This window comes from Diabrotica undecimpunctata, chromosome 4 (genome assembly GCF_040954645.1).
Source record: "Diabrotica undecimpunctata isolate CICGRU chromosome 4, icDiaUnde3, whole genome shotgun sequence".
Classification (NCBI taxonomy): domain Eukaryota; kingdom Metazoa; phylum Arthropoda; class Insecta; order Coleoptera; family Chrysomelidae; genus Diabrotica; species Diabrotica undecimpunctata.
The window spans coordinates 118,126,505-118,143,628 of NC_092806.1; the positions used below are offsets into that span (position 1 = coordinate 118,126,505).

The 17,124-nt window shown below is 31.6% G+C and overlaps 1 protein-coding gene across 1 annotated transcript; it reads right to left on the minus strand.

The window, feature by feature from the left end:
• Window positions 1–4,709: 4,709 nt before the first annotated feature.
• On the minus strand, window positions 4,710–15,929 carry Rpi (Ribose-5-phosphate isomerase). The gene is made up of 2 exons (XM_072530089.1): window positions 15,310–15,929; window positions 4,710–5,190 (listed from the first exon to the last, which is right to left on the minus strand). The coding sequence occupies exons 1-2, from the start codon at window positions 15,776–15,778 to the stop codon at window positions 4,862–4,864; spliced, it is 798 nt and encodes a 265-aa protein (XP_072386190.1). The 5' UTR covers window positions 15,779–15,929; the 3' UTR covers window positions 4,710–4,861.
• Window positions 15,930–17,124: the final 1,195 nt, after the last annotated feature.

Here is a 17,124-nt window from a genome sequence, read left to right on the forward strand (position 1 = left end):
TTGGACGCCGATATGAGAAAGCACCCATATTATTATTATTGAAGTCCATCGGGAAGTGTGGACATGGATCGATTCTAGTATTTTTTGCACTAGGTGATGTTGATTGGAAATATTTTCTAACGAATGAATTGCGGATAAGGAATCGGTGCACAGAGCTACACTTTGATGATTGTCAAAAGGGAACTCGAGAGCTTTGGATATTCGGTATTGTCCTAAAACTGTATCAACTGTAGTGACAGAACAGTTAACTCCATCTGCGTTTTGGGATGCATCGGTATACAGCACCTTATCATAGTGGGATGTATTTACAATATCCTTGAAAGTTTGTCGAAAAATGGTATTATTTGTTTGTTGTTTATTAAATTTACAGAAGGAAGTGTTTATAACAGGAGGTGTTCTAGACCATGGCGGGGATTCTGATTTTATAGATGCAAGTGTTTGAGATAATTTTGTGTCTTAACACAAGGGTTGTATGATACATGGGATTGAAAGTATACATCTGGGCGAGTTTATGAGTCCAGGTCTTGGCGAAGTCAGAAGATTAATAAATACAGGGTTAGTCGGATTCGATGAAATTTTGCTAGCATAAGATAGGAGTAGTTGCCGCCTCCGGAGGTAGAGGGGGAGTTCTTCAAATTCACAATAGATACTTTCAGCGGGACTGGATCGAAATGCTCCTAAGCATATTCAGAGAGCAGTGTTGTGAACAGAGTTTAACGATTGTAATAAATTATTGGATGCGGACAAGTAAACTATACAACCATAGTCTAATTTGGATAGGCTTATAGCTCGATATATTTTGAGTAGTACACTTTCATCTGTACCCCATTGACGGTGGAAACTAACATCTTTTATTAGGTTTAGAATCAGCCAAACAAAAGTAATACACTTTGATGCACAAGTTTCTATAATTTTTTTAGGTTTTATTTAAAATTTGTTTATGGACATGTCGGATTTTGACTTTAGACGACAGATATGAAGCAGAGTAACAAAGTGAAAACTGAGACAAACAAAAAGAGATAGACGTACGCCCCAGAAAAGATGGGTAGATGATATCCGAACTAAGAGCAATGGATAGGTAAATAATATGAGGGAATTGAGTGGAGAAACTTAGGTGAGACCTATGTCCAGTAGTGGATGAATATGGGTTGAAAAAAAAGAAGTATCACAGGGATGCTTGATAATGATGCTTTTTCATTTTACAACTTACGTCAAGATACTCGATTAAGATGCTTTTACATGAAAGTTCCTTAACTGACAATATTCAAAATAATTATTAAAACATTATTATACACCTCATCTAAATGTGCTGAAAAAACCTAAACACACGTTTACGTGTGTATTTCTAGCATCTGAGCTAGCAATACACGTTAAACAGCGTTGCCATTTTAATGGGTAATGTCTAATTATTAAATTAAGGGATAACATAGGTCTTGTATTTTTAAAAAATCAATTTATTTTTTTATTCCATGTGAAAGTATAGTAAAGAGTATTTACACCAAATTTTAAGTAAATTCGAGCAATATTACCGGAGTTATAGAGATTTAAATTCCGCGGTGTCGATACGTGCGTTCTCAGTTTAAAAACTTCAAACGTGTTTTTCTCGAAACTTTGTTTTTACATGCTGTAAGCACGATTTCTCGAGAATGAATCGACCGATTTTGCTAAAACTTATTTCGTCTCCATTTTTCCGATTCTTTTCGTTTTTAAAACATATTTTTCATATAAAACAAGAACGAGTCGATAAATTGGAAATCCCTTCGTTCAATCACGAAACAATACTATACAGTTAACCTTTTAAACGCCAACGTTCCCATTTTGGGAACACAGTAAAAAATAAGTTGGATTCAGAAAATATTGAAATATTTTCAAATATTGTAACAAATATGCTTTCTGTATGTCCCATTCTTACTTTCTGTTAGCTGAAATGTTTTTTTTACTTACGGGATTCATCTAGAAACCGCGCAAAATGACGTCCAAATTCATATCACTTGCTTTTTTGTGCTAAAGTTGTTACTGGGAGTCGATATGTACCAAACTGTGATTTATTTTTGAATAGAAATACAGTAAATGAATTATATAAAGGAAATATTTACAAAAAACACATTTACGTAACTTATTTCTAAAGATATCACGTTCAGCATTCATTGTTCCCAAAATGGGAACGTTGGCAACAGCGAAACACTGTTATTCAAGGTTCCCTAGAGAATGACCGCGCGTAATTGTAACGGCTTGGATTAGTCGTCACGACGTTACGACGAAGAAAACACGTGGTGTTTATAATAATTTTGAGTTTTAGTTTTATTTCAGTGAAAAAATGGATATATCTTTGGATCCAAAAAGTTTTTATGGGTAAGTTGGTGGCAACAAAAAAAAGCATAATACTTAGATATATTTTTATACACTTAGATCATCTATACGAAGGCATAGATTTCTAATACATGCACTCGACGATGTGGAAGCTTCAACGTCCGCAGAACCAGTGGATATTGTTATTCTTCCACCTGATTCAGCTGATCAAGGTACTGAAAGCGACGAGGATACTATTGACGATCAGGTGTTAGATATTCCTGATATACCAGACGAAGTACCCGGTGAAGTAGAAATTCACGCTTATGAATCTTCCGACGAAGATAAGGAAGAAAATGTATCGGTTCAACGTAAATGGAAAAAGAGTGAGAAGGTTGGAATTCAAGCTCAAGCTTCCACACCACCAAGAGTAGGCGATGAACACTTGGGCAAATCTGAGTTCGAAATTTTTTCATTATTTTTTACATCTGAAATAGTTCAATTTATTCGTCATAATACCGAATTCTACGCTCATAGAGATAAAAATATTCACAACTTTACTGTTTCTGAGGAAGAACTTCGTCAGTTTTTGGGGTTACTTTTGATAAGCGGATATCACCATGTTCCTTCTGAGGATGATTACTGGTCTACTGCAGATGACATGCAGGCTCCAATTTTTTCGAAAATAATGAGTCGGCAAAGGTTCCGACTTATAAAACGTTATCTTCATATTTGTGATAATGCCAACCTTCCAGTTGGTAATAAAGTTGCAAAAGTTGCAGAATTATATGATATGCTGAAACAAAACTTCAAAAAATTTGGAGTTTTCCATGAAAATCTCAGCATAGATGAATCGATGATTCCGTATCATGGGCATCACTCGGCTAAGATGTTCATAAAAAATAAACCAATACGATTCGGTTTCAAAATATGGATGTTATGCGGACAAGATGGATTCCCCTATAATTTAGAGATATACTGCGGTAAAACAATAGATAGAAAGATGCCTTTAGGTTCCCACGTTGTAAATAAAATGTTAGAAGTAATTGAGAACCCCAACAACCATAATGTATTTTTTGACAATTTCTTCACCAGTTATTCACTATTGTCAAGCTTGGCTGATAGAGGTATTCGGGCATGTGGAACTGTGCGTGAGAACAGAATAAATAAATGTCCATTGGTATCATCAAAAACAATAAAGAAGCAAGATCGGGGAACATTTGATTACAAATCCGATGGTACAGTTATTTGCGTCAAGTGGAATGACAACGCTGCAGTTACAATAGCAAGCAATCATTTCTCCATCAGTCCGCTCCAAAATGCGACAAGAAGAGTAAAATCTGAAAATAGAAAAGAAGTTCCACAACCAAATTTGATCAAAAAGTACAATTTTGGAATGGGTGGTGTCGACCTTTGCGATAGAATGTGTGCTAGTTATCGTCCAAGATTAAGATCAAAAAAATGGTGGTGGAATTTATTTTCTCACTCCTTAAATTTAGCGGTGGTAGCAGCATTCCGTTTCTACCAACACGTAAATCCTGAAAGTACTATAACTCATTTGGATTTTCGAAGAAATGTTGCTATGGCGCTAATCAAAGTTGGAGCAAGCTCAAGAAAAAGAAAAGGTGGTCCAACTTGTCCAGTTCTTAGAGATATACGATTTGATGGAATAAATCATATTTCTAAAAGTACATCACAAGGTAGATGTACTGTATGCCAAAGAAACACACGCTTAGAGTGTACTAAATGTGAAAAGCGTCTACATAAAAATTTTTGTTTTGATAAATATCACTCACCTTGCTAACATATTATTTGTAACATTAGATTTATAGTTTTATTTTAAATTTTGTTAGTTTTGTTATAATATATGGAATAAAATATGTTTTTACTGCAATGACATTACTTTGTTATATGTTGTGACTTATAGATGCCAACGTTCCCATTTTGGGAACATGGTTTTTTTCTCAAAAACAGCATTTTATTTTTTTTTTCACAAAACAAAATTATAAAAGATATCCCAATAACATCTTTTTTATGGATAGTTGAAATTTGTTTACAGTTTTTAATGATTCGGCGTTTAAAGGGTTAAACTGTGCAAGGTTTCAGCAAAATCGGTGGATTCGTTCTCGAGAAATCGTACCTACCGCACGGAAAAACAAAGTTTCGATAAAAACGCGTTTGAAGTTTTTAAACTAAGAGCGCACGTATCGATTGCACGGTATTCAAATTGTATAACTCCGGTAATATTGCTCGAATTTACTTAAAATTTGGTGTAAATACTAATGAAGTACTATACTTTCACATGGAATAAAAAAATTAATCAATTTTTTGAAAATACGAGACCTATGTAACCCCTTAAGAACCTGTATCATGAATTCACAATCAATGTGTTTCTTGAGAAGACAATAAAACATAGCATACTAGATGAATATATCTATTTATTTAATTTAAAAAACAATATTGTTTATTTTTGTTCTTAAGTTTACTGAAACTTATCCAAATGTTGAAAGAATTCAACTAATTCCCTTAAAACTACCATTCTTAAACTCTCAATATAGAAATAACCTTATAACTAAAAGCCATTAGTGCCATTAGCAGCTTTTCTTGGGCTTTGTATTACTTTTACAGATCCATCTTGCATTCCAAAGTATGCCATCACTGCCATATCAACGAAAAGACCAGTTTCTACAACACCAGGTATCTGCAGAAGCTCGGAATTTATCATCCTCCAGTCATAATCCTGGTTGAAATCTTTCCAGTCTAGAATGAAATTGCCATTATCAGTTACTACAGGTCCTGCTTTCATAACAGCTTCTCTGAGTTGGACGTTACCACCAAAAGCTTTTTCTATTTTACTTCTTATTGGAACATATGCCATGGGAGATACCTCAATCGGTATACCTACAAAAGTATTTATTTAATAAACTATTATATAAACAAATGAAACATTATAATCACATAAGACTGTGTTATCAGGTTGACTGTCATGAGAAGCATGACGTAATGTACGTGTAATATGACTATAGGCGCAAGAATCAACTATTGATTCTCATACATTACAAATTGCCACAAAAAGCAACTTTGGTCTCTCATATTAATGTACAGTTAATACAGTTTAAAAGTAGACGGCTGTAAGCAACACACACTACCTTTGGCTTCTAATATACCTGAATCAATGTTTGTGTTTAATCACAGAATACATCACCCAACAACAAGCGAAACGAAGGGATTTTTCGCAATCCAAATTTATCTGTCAACCTATAAAAAATTAAGTTTATTTACGTATTGAGAAGTGTTGTTTCGTATGTGTTTTGTTAAATAGGAAAAAAAGAATAATACTATTATAAATATTTTGTATATACATATATATTTTAATACATTAAAAAATCAATAAAAAGTAATAGAAATTGACTGATGTTCATCTCTATTTTGAAATTAACTCTCAAAAATCGCTTTTTATCGGTTTTTTAACGTACTAAAATACTTTTAGTACGTTAATTTGTTTGTTAAAAAAAAACAAATCGATTTTTTTGACTTAGGACCTCTTTACTTATCAGTACAGAATTGATATATGGGTTATATTAAATTTTACAGAAAAAAATACAATTCATACAAAACAGATCTACTTAAAAACCATTAGTTTTAATAATTACTTTGTTTCTCAGTGTAACTATAACTTTACTACTGTTTTGAACGAGTTCCTCGTTACTTTTCTTAGTGTACTAAGTAGCTTAACTGTCATTCTCCCTCCGAAATTTCTGCCCTACGAACATCAAAGGTACCAACAAACCTTTCGCTTCTTGTTGAGTGGTGTATTCTGTGGTTATATCTTCTATAACATTGCAAAGTGCTGTTCCAACTTACAAATACAGAACATACAGAATGTCATTTGCTGACATTCTGTCACTTGTAATATGCATACCATTCACTTACAGGGCTGACATAAATTAAAGTGTGAATTACAAATTACAAGTATATATTTATATAATCCAAGGGCATCGACCACGCTATCTACAAAGTACATACGAACACAACAGTTTGATTCTCACAGCCTGAAAAGTGGGTTACTGATAAAAGTTCAATACTTAAGTCAACTAAAAAAATTGCAAAATTTTAAAAAAGCTAAGTTTCTTTTGTACATCAGTGTATTAAAAAAAAAAACAATTGAAACAATGCTTATTACATTGTGTACAACAGATGATTGAAGGCCTCTCATCCAGTTTTAGCAACAGTTTCATAACAAACAACATACCATTGACAATTACTGGAACCTACATCTTCCAACACATGATTGTCGTTAAGATTCTGAGATTTGCTGAATTTTGTTGAATATCCTACTTAATTAGATTTAGTATAAAGTCTTCTTTGAATTCCATTGAAATTTTCTCATTAGAAACTTCTTGGTGTTTTTTATTCTTCTATTCACCATAAAGGTTGTCTCATTTTTTCTATTTGTTTTCTCCTGGATAGTACATAGTAAAATTGTTCTTCTATATTTTTCCTTGAATCTTGCATGGTCAAAAACATTTTAAAATATAGTTTATATAGATTTTATTATGTGTGGCATTCTTGTACTTATGACATATACATTAAAGAAGAGTATGTACCAACTGAAAACCATTCACTAGTCTAGAACAAGAAGTGAATTGTCTATGAATGAACATGGGAATTTATCTATGATATATCTTGATGGGACTAAGTTGGTTCTGGAACTATTTTTTGTAGCATTTCTTATTATCTACTATATTTATTGGGCATAAAATACAAGTTTATTTGACAATAGAATTATCAGTAGATAGGGTAATAGAGTGTGCTGTATGTGAAGCTAATATAGGTAATAACAAACTCATTATAGCATCAGTTTACAGACCATCAGGTAGCGATCTGGCAGTTTTTTTAAACAAATTTGATATTATACTGGGAAGAATTATGATAGAAAACACAATTATAATTATAGGGGGAGATTTCAATATCGATCTTAAGAATAACACATTAGATAAAGTAAAATTTTGTATGTTAATTAACTCATATAATATTTGTCATGTAATTGAAGACTACACTAGAGTAACTGCCACATCTAAAACTTGTATAGATAACATACTAACAAATATGCAATCATATGTGTCAGTAGAAGTCTTGCACGCTGGAATCTCTGATCATTCTGCCCAAAAATTAACTTTTCAGGAAGCAGAAACGAATACTCTTGAAATGAAGACATTTTAGTACAAATAATATTGAAACCTTTATAAGTAAATTACATAATCATGACTGGCTTAATTTAAGTTACAAATGTGTAAATGATCAATGGAATACTTTCTTAAATCAGTTTCTGTATATATTCAATCAGTGCTTTCCTTTTAAAAAGTTAGATTCTAGGCAACGTAAAAAAAGGCCTTAATAAAAGAGATGATCCAGAGATAATAGAATGTAAGACTTGTTTAGACATCTTGTTTACAATGAGCAGAGTTAACCATAAATTCTATGATTCCTATAGACAGGTAAAAAAAAAGAATATAATAAGAAACTAATAACAAAACGATCAAAGCTATATGAAAACAGGATGTCTGAAGCTGCTAACAAAAATAAATGCATGTGGCAAATTGTTAGTGAAATTAATGGTCAATTAAAAAGTGTAAATTCAATAAAAGTAGAGGGTAGTCCTCAAGAGATTGCTGATAAATACATGATCCACTTAAATACTACTTTAAATAACACTTTATCTCAATTACAATACACTGCATATAAAGACAACATTGCAAGTAACATAAATTCAGTGTTTGTCGCACCTGTGACAGAAACTGAAATTATGGATATAACTAAAAATTTAAAAAACAAAATGAGTTGTGGAATTGATGAAATACCCACTAAAATCCTTAAACTTTGTATAAAGGAGATAGTGAATCCTCTCACTACAATCATAAATAATTCACTAAAATCTGGTGTATTTCCTGAATGCCTGAAAAGTGCCATAGTAACACCTGTTTACAAAAAGGGTGATCCTAAATTAATTAATAACTATAGACCAATTAGCCTTTTATGTTCCTTTTCAAAAATCTTAGAAATGACTATGTATAGGCGGATAACAGAATTTTTAACAAAATGTCATATTATTAGTGCAAATCAGCATGGTTATCAACAGGGAAAATCAACTCAGACTGCGATTTTTCAATTTGTCTGGGATATTTTGAAATGTACTGAGATTGGTCATATGGCTTTGGGTCTCTTTTTGGACCTATCAAAGGCATATGACTGTTTAATGCATGACCTATTATTTGATAAATTGGAGAAATATGGTATACGTGGACCAGCATTGAACTGGTTTAAGTCCTACTTGGCAAATAGGAGACATTTAGTAAAAATACATAAAAACACTGAAATAGGCATCTCATCTGAAAGCACTATCAATATTGGAGTACCACAAGGAAGTGTGATTCGTCCTTTACTGTTTGTGATCTATATCAATGATCTTCATGGTCTAGTGGCTAATACTACTTCCAGCATAACAAATTATGCAGATGATACAAACATTTTAGTCAGTGGTAAAGACATGTCTGTTCTAAGCGTTAATGCTAGTTTAGAGTTCCAGAAAGCTAAAGACTGGTTTTCTATGAATAGGTTGGTTTTAAATCAAAATAAAACAGATCTTCTTTTGTTTAAGACAAATTATGCACATTCAGATATGCCAAACAGTATTATTGTAAATAGTGACACTTTAAATATTAGCAGCAGTACCAAATTTTTAGGATTGTATATTGACAGTTTTTTATGTTGGGATAAACATGTTGACCAGTTATGTATGTCTTTGAGTAAAGTGATTTACAGCTTTAGAGTTCTAAAAAAATACATGAATAGTAACTCATTAAAAACAGTGTATCATGTTAATTTTGAAGCAAAATTTAGATATGGTCTAATAAATTTTGGCCACAGTAGGGACATAAATAATGTATTTCTGGTTCAGAAAAAAATAATCACGAGTTATGTTTGACTTAAAAAGTAGGGAATCATGTAGAGGGCATTTTAGGAGTAATAATATTTTAACAGTTTACGCTGTATTTATTCAAGAATGCTTACTGTTTCTATATAAGAATAAAATACTCTTTAGGAACTTTGAGCCCAATAGTATAGTAAATACCAGGTTATATAATTATAAAATTCCAATACACAGGTTAAGTATAACAGAAAAAAACGCTCTTTATTGCTGCATCAAATTGTTTAATAAACTGCCTGAACCTATTAAAAGGGAGGAAAAATTAAGTTTGTATAAACATCAAATATTTGGTAACGGTTAGGAATAAGTAAATAATATTTTCGTTTGTGACACTGTTTTTTTTTAATAATTTTATGTTCACGGAATGTATATTATTTTCTAAAAATAAAGATATTGTTATGTTATGTTATGTTAAATATGTTACAAATAAATTACTGAAAATACCAAAATAAGAATGATTTCTGAGGTGCGAATTAAGGTGTTAAAAATAATTTATTTTTAATTACAATTATGGTTTATTCCGAATAAAAACAGTTGATAACAATTATTGCCTTTAACGATCATGGTAATGAATATTCCAATGATTAACAAATCAAAGAGTAATTGCCATACTCGAAGAAGGTTGGCCACTAAGGCAAGCTGCTGCAGATTTGAACTTAAGCCATATGTGCATATGGAAATTCAAACAAAGATGGGCTCATTTTTATTTGATAGCATGGTTAAGTGGTTCAAGGGGGCATATCTCCACAGAGCAACAAAATGAGATGTTACTAGATTATTTTGGAACTCAAAAAAGCTAGCGTTTCTGGGCAGCATTGGTACTACACATAGAAGGATTAAAGCAAGTGAATTGATAAATAATTGTGCAGCTGCAAGGAAGCCTTTTTTGACCAAAGATCACAAAAGGGGACAAGTTGCATTTTGTAATGAATTTATAATCCATGAAGACAACTTTTGGTCTAACATTGCATTTTCTGATAAAAAAGTGTTTCAATGATAATAGCAATGGTAAAATAAGAGTTTATAGGCAAAGAAATAATAGGTTAGATGAACAGTATACTCATCATTTAAGAAATAGTGGAGGATTCTCAGTCAATGTATGGGGATGGATAAGTTCTGAAGGCCCAAGTGCTTGTTCTCATTTAGAAAAAAAATTAACAGGATTATATTACAAACATATTCTTTAGGACATAATATTTCCATAAGTGATCCAGAGAGTCCCCAATAACAGCTTCATCTTATAACATGGCAATTGTCCAGTGCATACAAGTAGAATTATTCAAGAATGGTTGGAAGAAACTCATGTTAATATTCTTCTGTGGCCTTCTCGGAGTCTAAACCTTAGGTTGACAAAAAAATTAAATGAAAGAAACCTCGGACTACAGAACAAACTTGGACCCTTGAACTATGGGATACAATTGAGCAGGTATGGGAGGAGCTTGTTGAATATAATATCAGAATATTGGTGCTATCTAGGAACAGAAGATTGTAAACTTGTATTAAAGTTGATATTTTTATCTCAGACTTCCTTATTATCGGTATTAAGAACATAATAAATTTTATTAAAAAATCTTCTTTTTATAATTTACATTTTGTTACATTTTGTAAAATAGATTTATTTCATTTTGATTTTTTAATTTTAATTACCCTATTCTGGGTCTGCCACTGGTAATTAATACCACTTTGATGTAAAATGTGCATTTAAATGAGGTAAAAATTTAAAAAAAGCGACTACTAGATATGTAAGGGTGTAAACTATTCAATGGCAATTTTTTAATAGTCAAAATTTATTTTTTGCAACTTTTGCCTTAAAACTTTCTAGCAGTTTACCCCAATGAACAATTTGTATATTAATCCAGTATATTTAATTTAGACAAAAACACCTAAATATACAGTTATTTATAATCACTTATTCTTAATAATGTTATTGTAGAATTTATCTACTTTATGCGGTATAAAATATTTGTTTGAAAATTTAGTTGTATATCTTAATAAGCCAAATGTGTAAACATATATGATAACATTTATAAAAATTAGGACAGCAACTCTGATATATTATGTAACTACTGATACAAATTTATTTTCAACTTAAAAAAATTTGCAACTTCCTTTCCAAATACAATAAAATTTCATAATTCGATTAAGCCTGGATCTAACTAGGTTCTTTTGTAATGTGTGTACAGGAAATATAGGATTTCCATATGTGGATTATTGTAATATGAATGCCTGTCACTAAATTCCAAATAAATGGAGAACTATAAAAATCCTATTCAAATAACATAACTGGAAAATTGTCTAAAACTATATAGCAAATAAATGCAGTTCTGAATTATAAGGTGGCAAGTTCTGACATTAATTAAACAAATTAATATAACCAATTTTTTTGAGTTGGGCTATGCCTTTAGTTTGTCAAATCTGGTAAATCAATGGTAAAAGAAATGTGCAATATAAAAATGTTTCCTATACAAATACAAATGCAGGAGAAAACATTAAACTAAGGAAAGCACAAGGGTCACTTGCTTTCTTGTCCAGTGCCCATAAATATCTGTATATAAAGACACATTATTTGTGTCTTTAGAGACATAATGTTTGTCTCATCATGTTGAGATTCCTTTTAAAGGAGTTGACAGTGATACTTTTGATATTCCCTTGAATAGTATTATGTAATATAAACTATAATAGTAAGTGTGTGAAGAACACAAAGATCTTTACAGAAAAGAATGTCTGTAATTTTCTTTATAGAGAGTAGCTTTCATCAGGCATGTCTTTACTTTCAAAAAGTGTATTTTTTATTCACACCACATGTTTTGCTTTTATTATGGCTCTTCAGGCAGTGCCAGATTTAAAGATGCACTTGGAGAGGGAAAGGCAGAATTCTTAATCAAATTTCAAAATTTTTTGGAATGAAAGAATGAATTTCTTAAAAGAATGAGATATTTAATATGTAAAAAGGGGTACAAGAAATAACTGGACCATATAGGTCAACTTCAAGTATTTTACTTGATAAACAAGGATATATCATAGTCAATGAAAAAGACAAACTGGAGAGGTGAAGGGAATATATTGAGGAACTATTTGATGAAGAAAGAACAGAAATACAAATAGAAAATATATCAACTGGTCCAAACATAACATTAGGTAAAATGGAAAGAGATCTACAACTGTCAAATAATAGAGAAGCAACTGGTCCAGATGAAATTATCAACGAAATAATCAAACTACTCGACGATAAAGGCAAACCATTCTCTTCTAAACCTCTTCAATAAAATATATATGAAACATGGCATATACCAATAGACTGGCTACTTTCAACATTTGTAATGATAATGAAAAAAAAAAAATAAATGCTAAAATTAATTTAACTATATTTAGTGGATTCAAAAATGTAAATCTAGTGAGTATTAAACCAAATTTTTGTTATAACCTTGGTTACAATTTTACCTTTCACATTTCCTTTAAATAAAGTGGTAATACTTATTTTAGGATAGCACTGATGATGTCATAGTCATTCCAAAAACATTCTGTGATGTAGCCCGATAGAGTTCTTATATTAATATACCTTTTATAAAGGATTTTTTAAATAAAAAAATTTGTGATTCATGGTATACAGCCAACTACATGAATTATTCATTTTCCTTGAGGATAATATTTTCTTGTTAAAAATGTTTCAAATTTGAGCATATGACTAGGTTTTGCATGACATTAGAAAAATACAAACATGATTAAATAATATTTGGGAATGGATATCTTTAACACTTTGACCATTGTGTTTAACAAAATTTAACCCACTAATTTTTCGTGAGCTATAATTATGTTCATATTTGATCCCTATACCTCCAATGGCACCAGGGCCACATTGGGCCCTATCTTTGTTCAGAATTTGTCTCCAAACATTCATGGGTGCCAGCAGGGTATGCAATTGCACCCTCTGTCTAGAAAGAAAGTACATAGCTATAAATGTATAGTTACATATTTTATATTGGTTGATGGTATGGTTAGATGCAGATGTACCTCCTGAAAATAATCCTTGCCGCACCCATGCAAGCATTTCTTTCTTTGGCTGATCTCCTCTAATTAACCACCATTAACAACTTTCTAACATTGGTGCTCACTTCCAACTAACAACCTAGTTCTTGGTCTTAACAGTGACCAACATCCCACTATAGCTCCACTTAGTGTTCTGTTATTATCCATTCTTATAAGATGACCTGATAATAAAGGTAAGTAATATTGCATTAATAAGGTTATAAAGTTTATTGTTTTTTCTGCTGATCCATGGTTCTGCTCATACGTGGCTATTGGTTGTATGATGGTTTTATACATTTTGAACTTTACTTCCCTATGGATATCTTTGGATCCAAATACATGTGATAAAGCAAAATATGTTCTGTTAGCTAGCATAATCTTTCTCCATATTTCCTCCTACTTGCTGTAATGCTTAATTATCTGTAGATTCATGTATGTGAATTGTTCATTTCAATGTTTGTATAATGTATTATCAAATTGTGCACAGTTCATTGTTGTCTTATTTGCACAAGGGCTTTAATTTAAGTTTGTTGATATCTCTTAAAGTTCAGGCCATCAAGTTTACATTGCCTGTGAACACTACAATATGTTTAGACTTACTAAACAATATATTTGTTTAGTTTGCAAACATTATATATATATTCCATACAAATGTGAAACAAAGTAGGAGCAGGTCCATCTTCCTGGTTTTAGCCTTTTAGTTATCTGGAAAGAATCTATCAGTTAGTTATTGACTTTTTTATCAATAATAATAATAATATTGCATTATAACATTATTGCTAGTGGGATCCTTTTGGATAGGTTCCGGCGCCATTTGCATCTTTAACCCTATTTCAAGTACTAGCCCAGGGGAACTGGGGCTATTTTTTTATCAATTTCCTTGGTATACCAATAATTATGTTAGCATAGGCTTATTGAAATCTATGAAGATCTGGTACATATTTACATCATGTTCCTAGGTTTTAGCTAATGTGTTCTACATTGAAAAATTGGTCAATAAGTAGTAGACCATCCTGTTTTAAATCTGGCCTGATATTCTCATATAATTTGCTCTGTGAAGTGACCTAATCTCCTGTTTATGACCCATGTAAATACCTATTAGCCCACACAGGGTAAGGATATGTCATTGTAGTTTTTACAATAGAGCTTGTCTCATTTCTCGTGGATTGGGCACATAATGGATATTACAGTCTCTAGAAATTTCTTCTGTGTTATCCAGTGTATATTACATGAATACATTTTCGGTTCACAGTAAATTCTTTAGTAAAAAAAATTTTGCAGTAAAAAAGATGCATTTTAATTTATTGACATTTCTGATGAGAAACCCTTCTGTTGGAAGAGGGATTAAGTGGTATATTAGTATACACAATTCAATATGTAAGATATGTATCCATACATATTAAATTTTGAAAGTTATTCAATTGCATTCTAAAATTGTGGTTAGTACAAGGTATCTATATTATTCTAGAATTATTATCAATTATCAGCTAATGAAATGATATACTTAGAACACACTAAAAGCTGTCATATCTAAACAAATATATCTAATTTTAAATTGTAAGATGATCCAAGTGATTATACATAGAGAACAGAAAATTTGAACACCATAAAAATGGACAAAACAATGTACTTAACATTCAATACTCTTGTAGAAATTTGGTAGCGAATTTCTGCATTTGAAAATAGGTATCTAATGAAAAAAAAATTAAAATTATACCATTGGAGTATGTTATTTATTCATGTTGTGATCTTGGACCCTTAGATATTTTTAAAAATATGATCAATACCAGATATTTAATCCTTAGCTCTTAAACTGTAAAAATACACCTATTTTGTGTCTACTATTTAGGCACAAAATACAAGAATCATTCTGAGTCATTTACATATGAAGCACTAACTTAGTGACATGTATAAAGAATAAAGAAAGATGCAATACAAAAACAATAATAACAATAATAAAATTTATTATTTCCTGTTTTCCCTCCAAAATGCACAAAATATATTACCTTTTTTGTACTGTTGTCCCAACTTCTCAGAATCCTTGGTATAATCAGCAATAATAACAAGTTTTTTTGAACAACTGGCTACAATTTTTTCTTGAAGCAAACAACCGCCTCCACCTTTTATCAAAACCATGTTGGCATCAACTTCATCAGCTCCATCAATGCACACATCTAATTGGGGGTAAAGATCTAAATCTGCTAAGGGAAGTTCATTTTGAAGTACTAATTGTCTCGATTGAAAAGAGGTAGGAACGCATTTTATATTAATGTTTTCTTTATGATAACGTTCTGCAAGTCTATCAACTGCAAACACAGCCGTAGATCCACTACCAACGCCAACAATGTGTCCATCTTTCACATGTTCATCTACTGCTTTATATGCTGCTAGTCTTTTAGCTTCTTTTAAAGACGACATACTTGAATACAATCTCAGTCTTGACGTTACTGTGTTTAAAAATAGTTTGAATAGCATTTACATTTACTATCGGATCATAATAAAACGATTACAAAACACTAACCACAAAACCTTATTACTTTTACTTTATCACTGTGATTAACTGGGTTCACTGCACGTTGAAGTTGAAATTATCTCTGTTTATTTGTATTATCTATGATTGTTAGGTTAGAAGTGATGGTGATGTTTTTCCTGTTTGAAGTTAGTCTGATAATCTTTTTGTTCTGTGGTATTTCTTCGTGTTCTCTGCCTAAAACACCACAAAATAACATTTAATTTTAATAATTAAATAATTTTTTAAAGCAAAATTGTAAATTTTAAATCAGCATGTGGTAGGCACAAAATAAATTGACTGAGTTATGCCAAAGAATAAATAACAATCAGAATGCCCATTCTCGGATGGCGCCTGTGTGTCAGCACGCGATCGCCAAATTTTAAAGGGTACCTAGCATAGACTCGAATTGAGAAATTTGTGACAAGCTACGAAAGAACTGTAATTTCAATTTTTAGAGATTAATAATTTAGTCAATTTGAAATAATTTAATCTATTCTTCAACTAAAAGTACGAATAAAATAGTGCATATTATGTCTATGGTTACCGTAAATAAATTAAACCAGGTTAATTTTTCTATGCACAACAGACAAAATTTTACTGAACATCACTTCTTCCTCTTTGAGTACCATGCTCAAATTTTAGGCGTGGTTAGTTTCCATGACGATTTGCCGATATCGTTCTCGATCTTGCGCGGCATGTAATAATTCATCTGCCGATAAGCCAGTCCATTGACGAAGGTTTCGGAACCATGAGTATTTCTTCCTAGCAATTCCTCTTTTTCCGTCGATCTTTCCGTTGAGTAACAACTGCATTATCCTGTATCTGCTTCCTCTCATTATATGCCCACGATATTCGAGTTTTCTCTTTTTTATCATCTCTATTAAGTCGCCTTCACCTTGACCTACTCTGGTCAAGACTTCTCTGTTTGAAATGGGTTGAACCCATGATATTCTAAGTATTCTACGATATAACCACATCTCGAAGGGTTTTAATTTGTTCATCATGTTAACCTTCATAATCCAGGTTTCACATCCATAGAGTAATACAGGATACACATAACATTTTAGGAACTTAATTCTCAGCTGTGAGTTCAGCTGAGCAATTGTCTTTAGCGATTTAGAAAATACGCGACTGTAAGAAGACGAATTCATACAAAACCAGGGACAAATAAAAATCCAGAACAATATTGTACAAGCTACAAGACAACTTTCACCAGCGGAACGTATTGTTTTCTCAAACGTATGTCCAACAATACCAAACAGTCTGTTGGACTGTTGGTATTGGTATTTACTTAAAATGGACTCCCTGT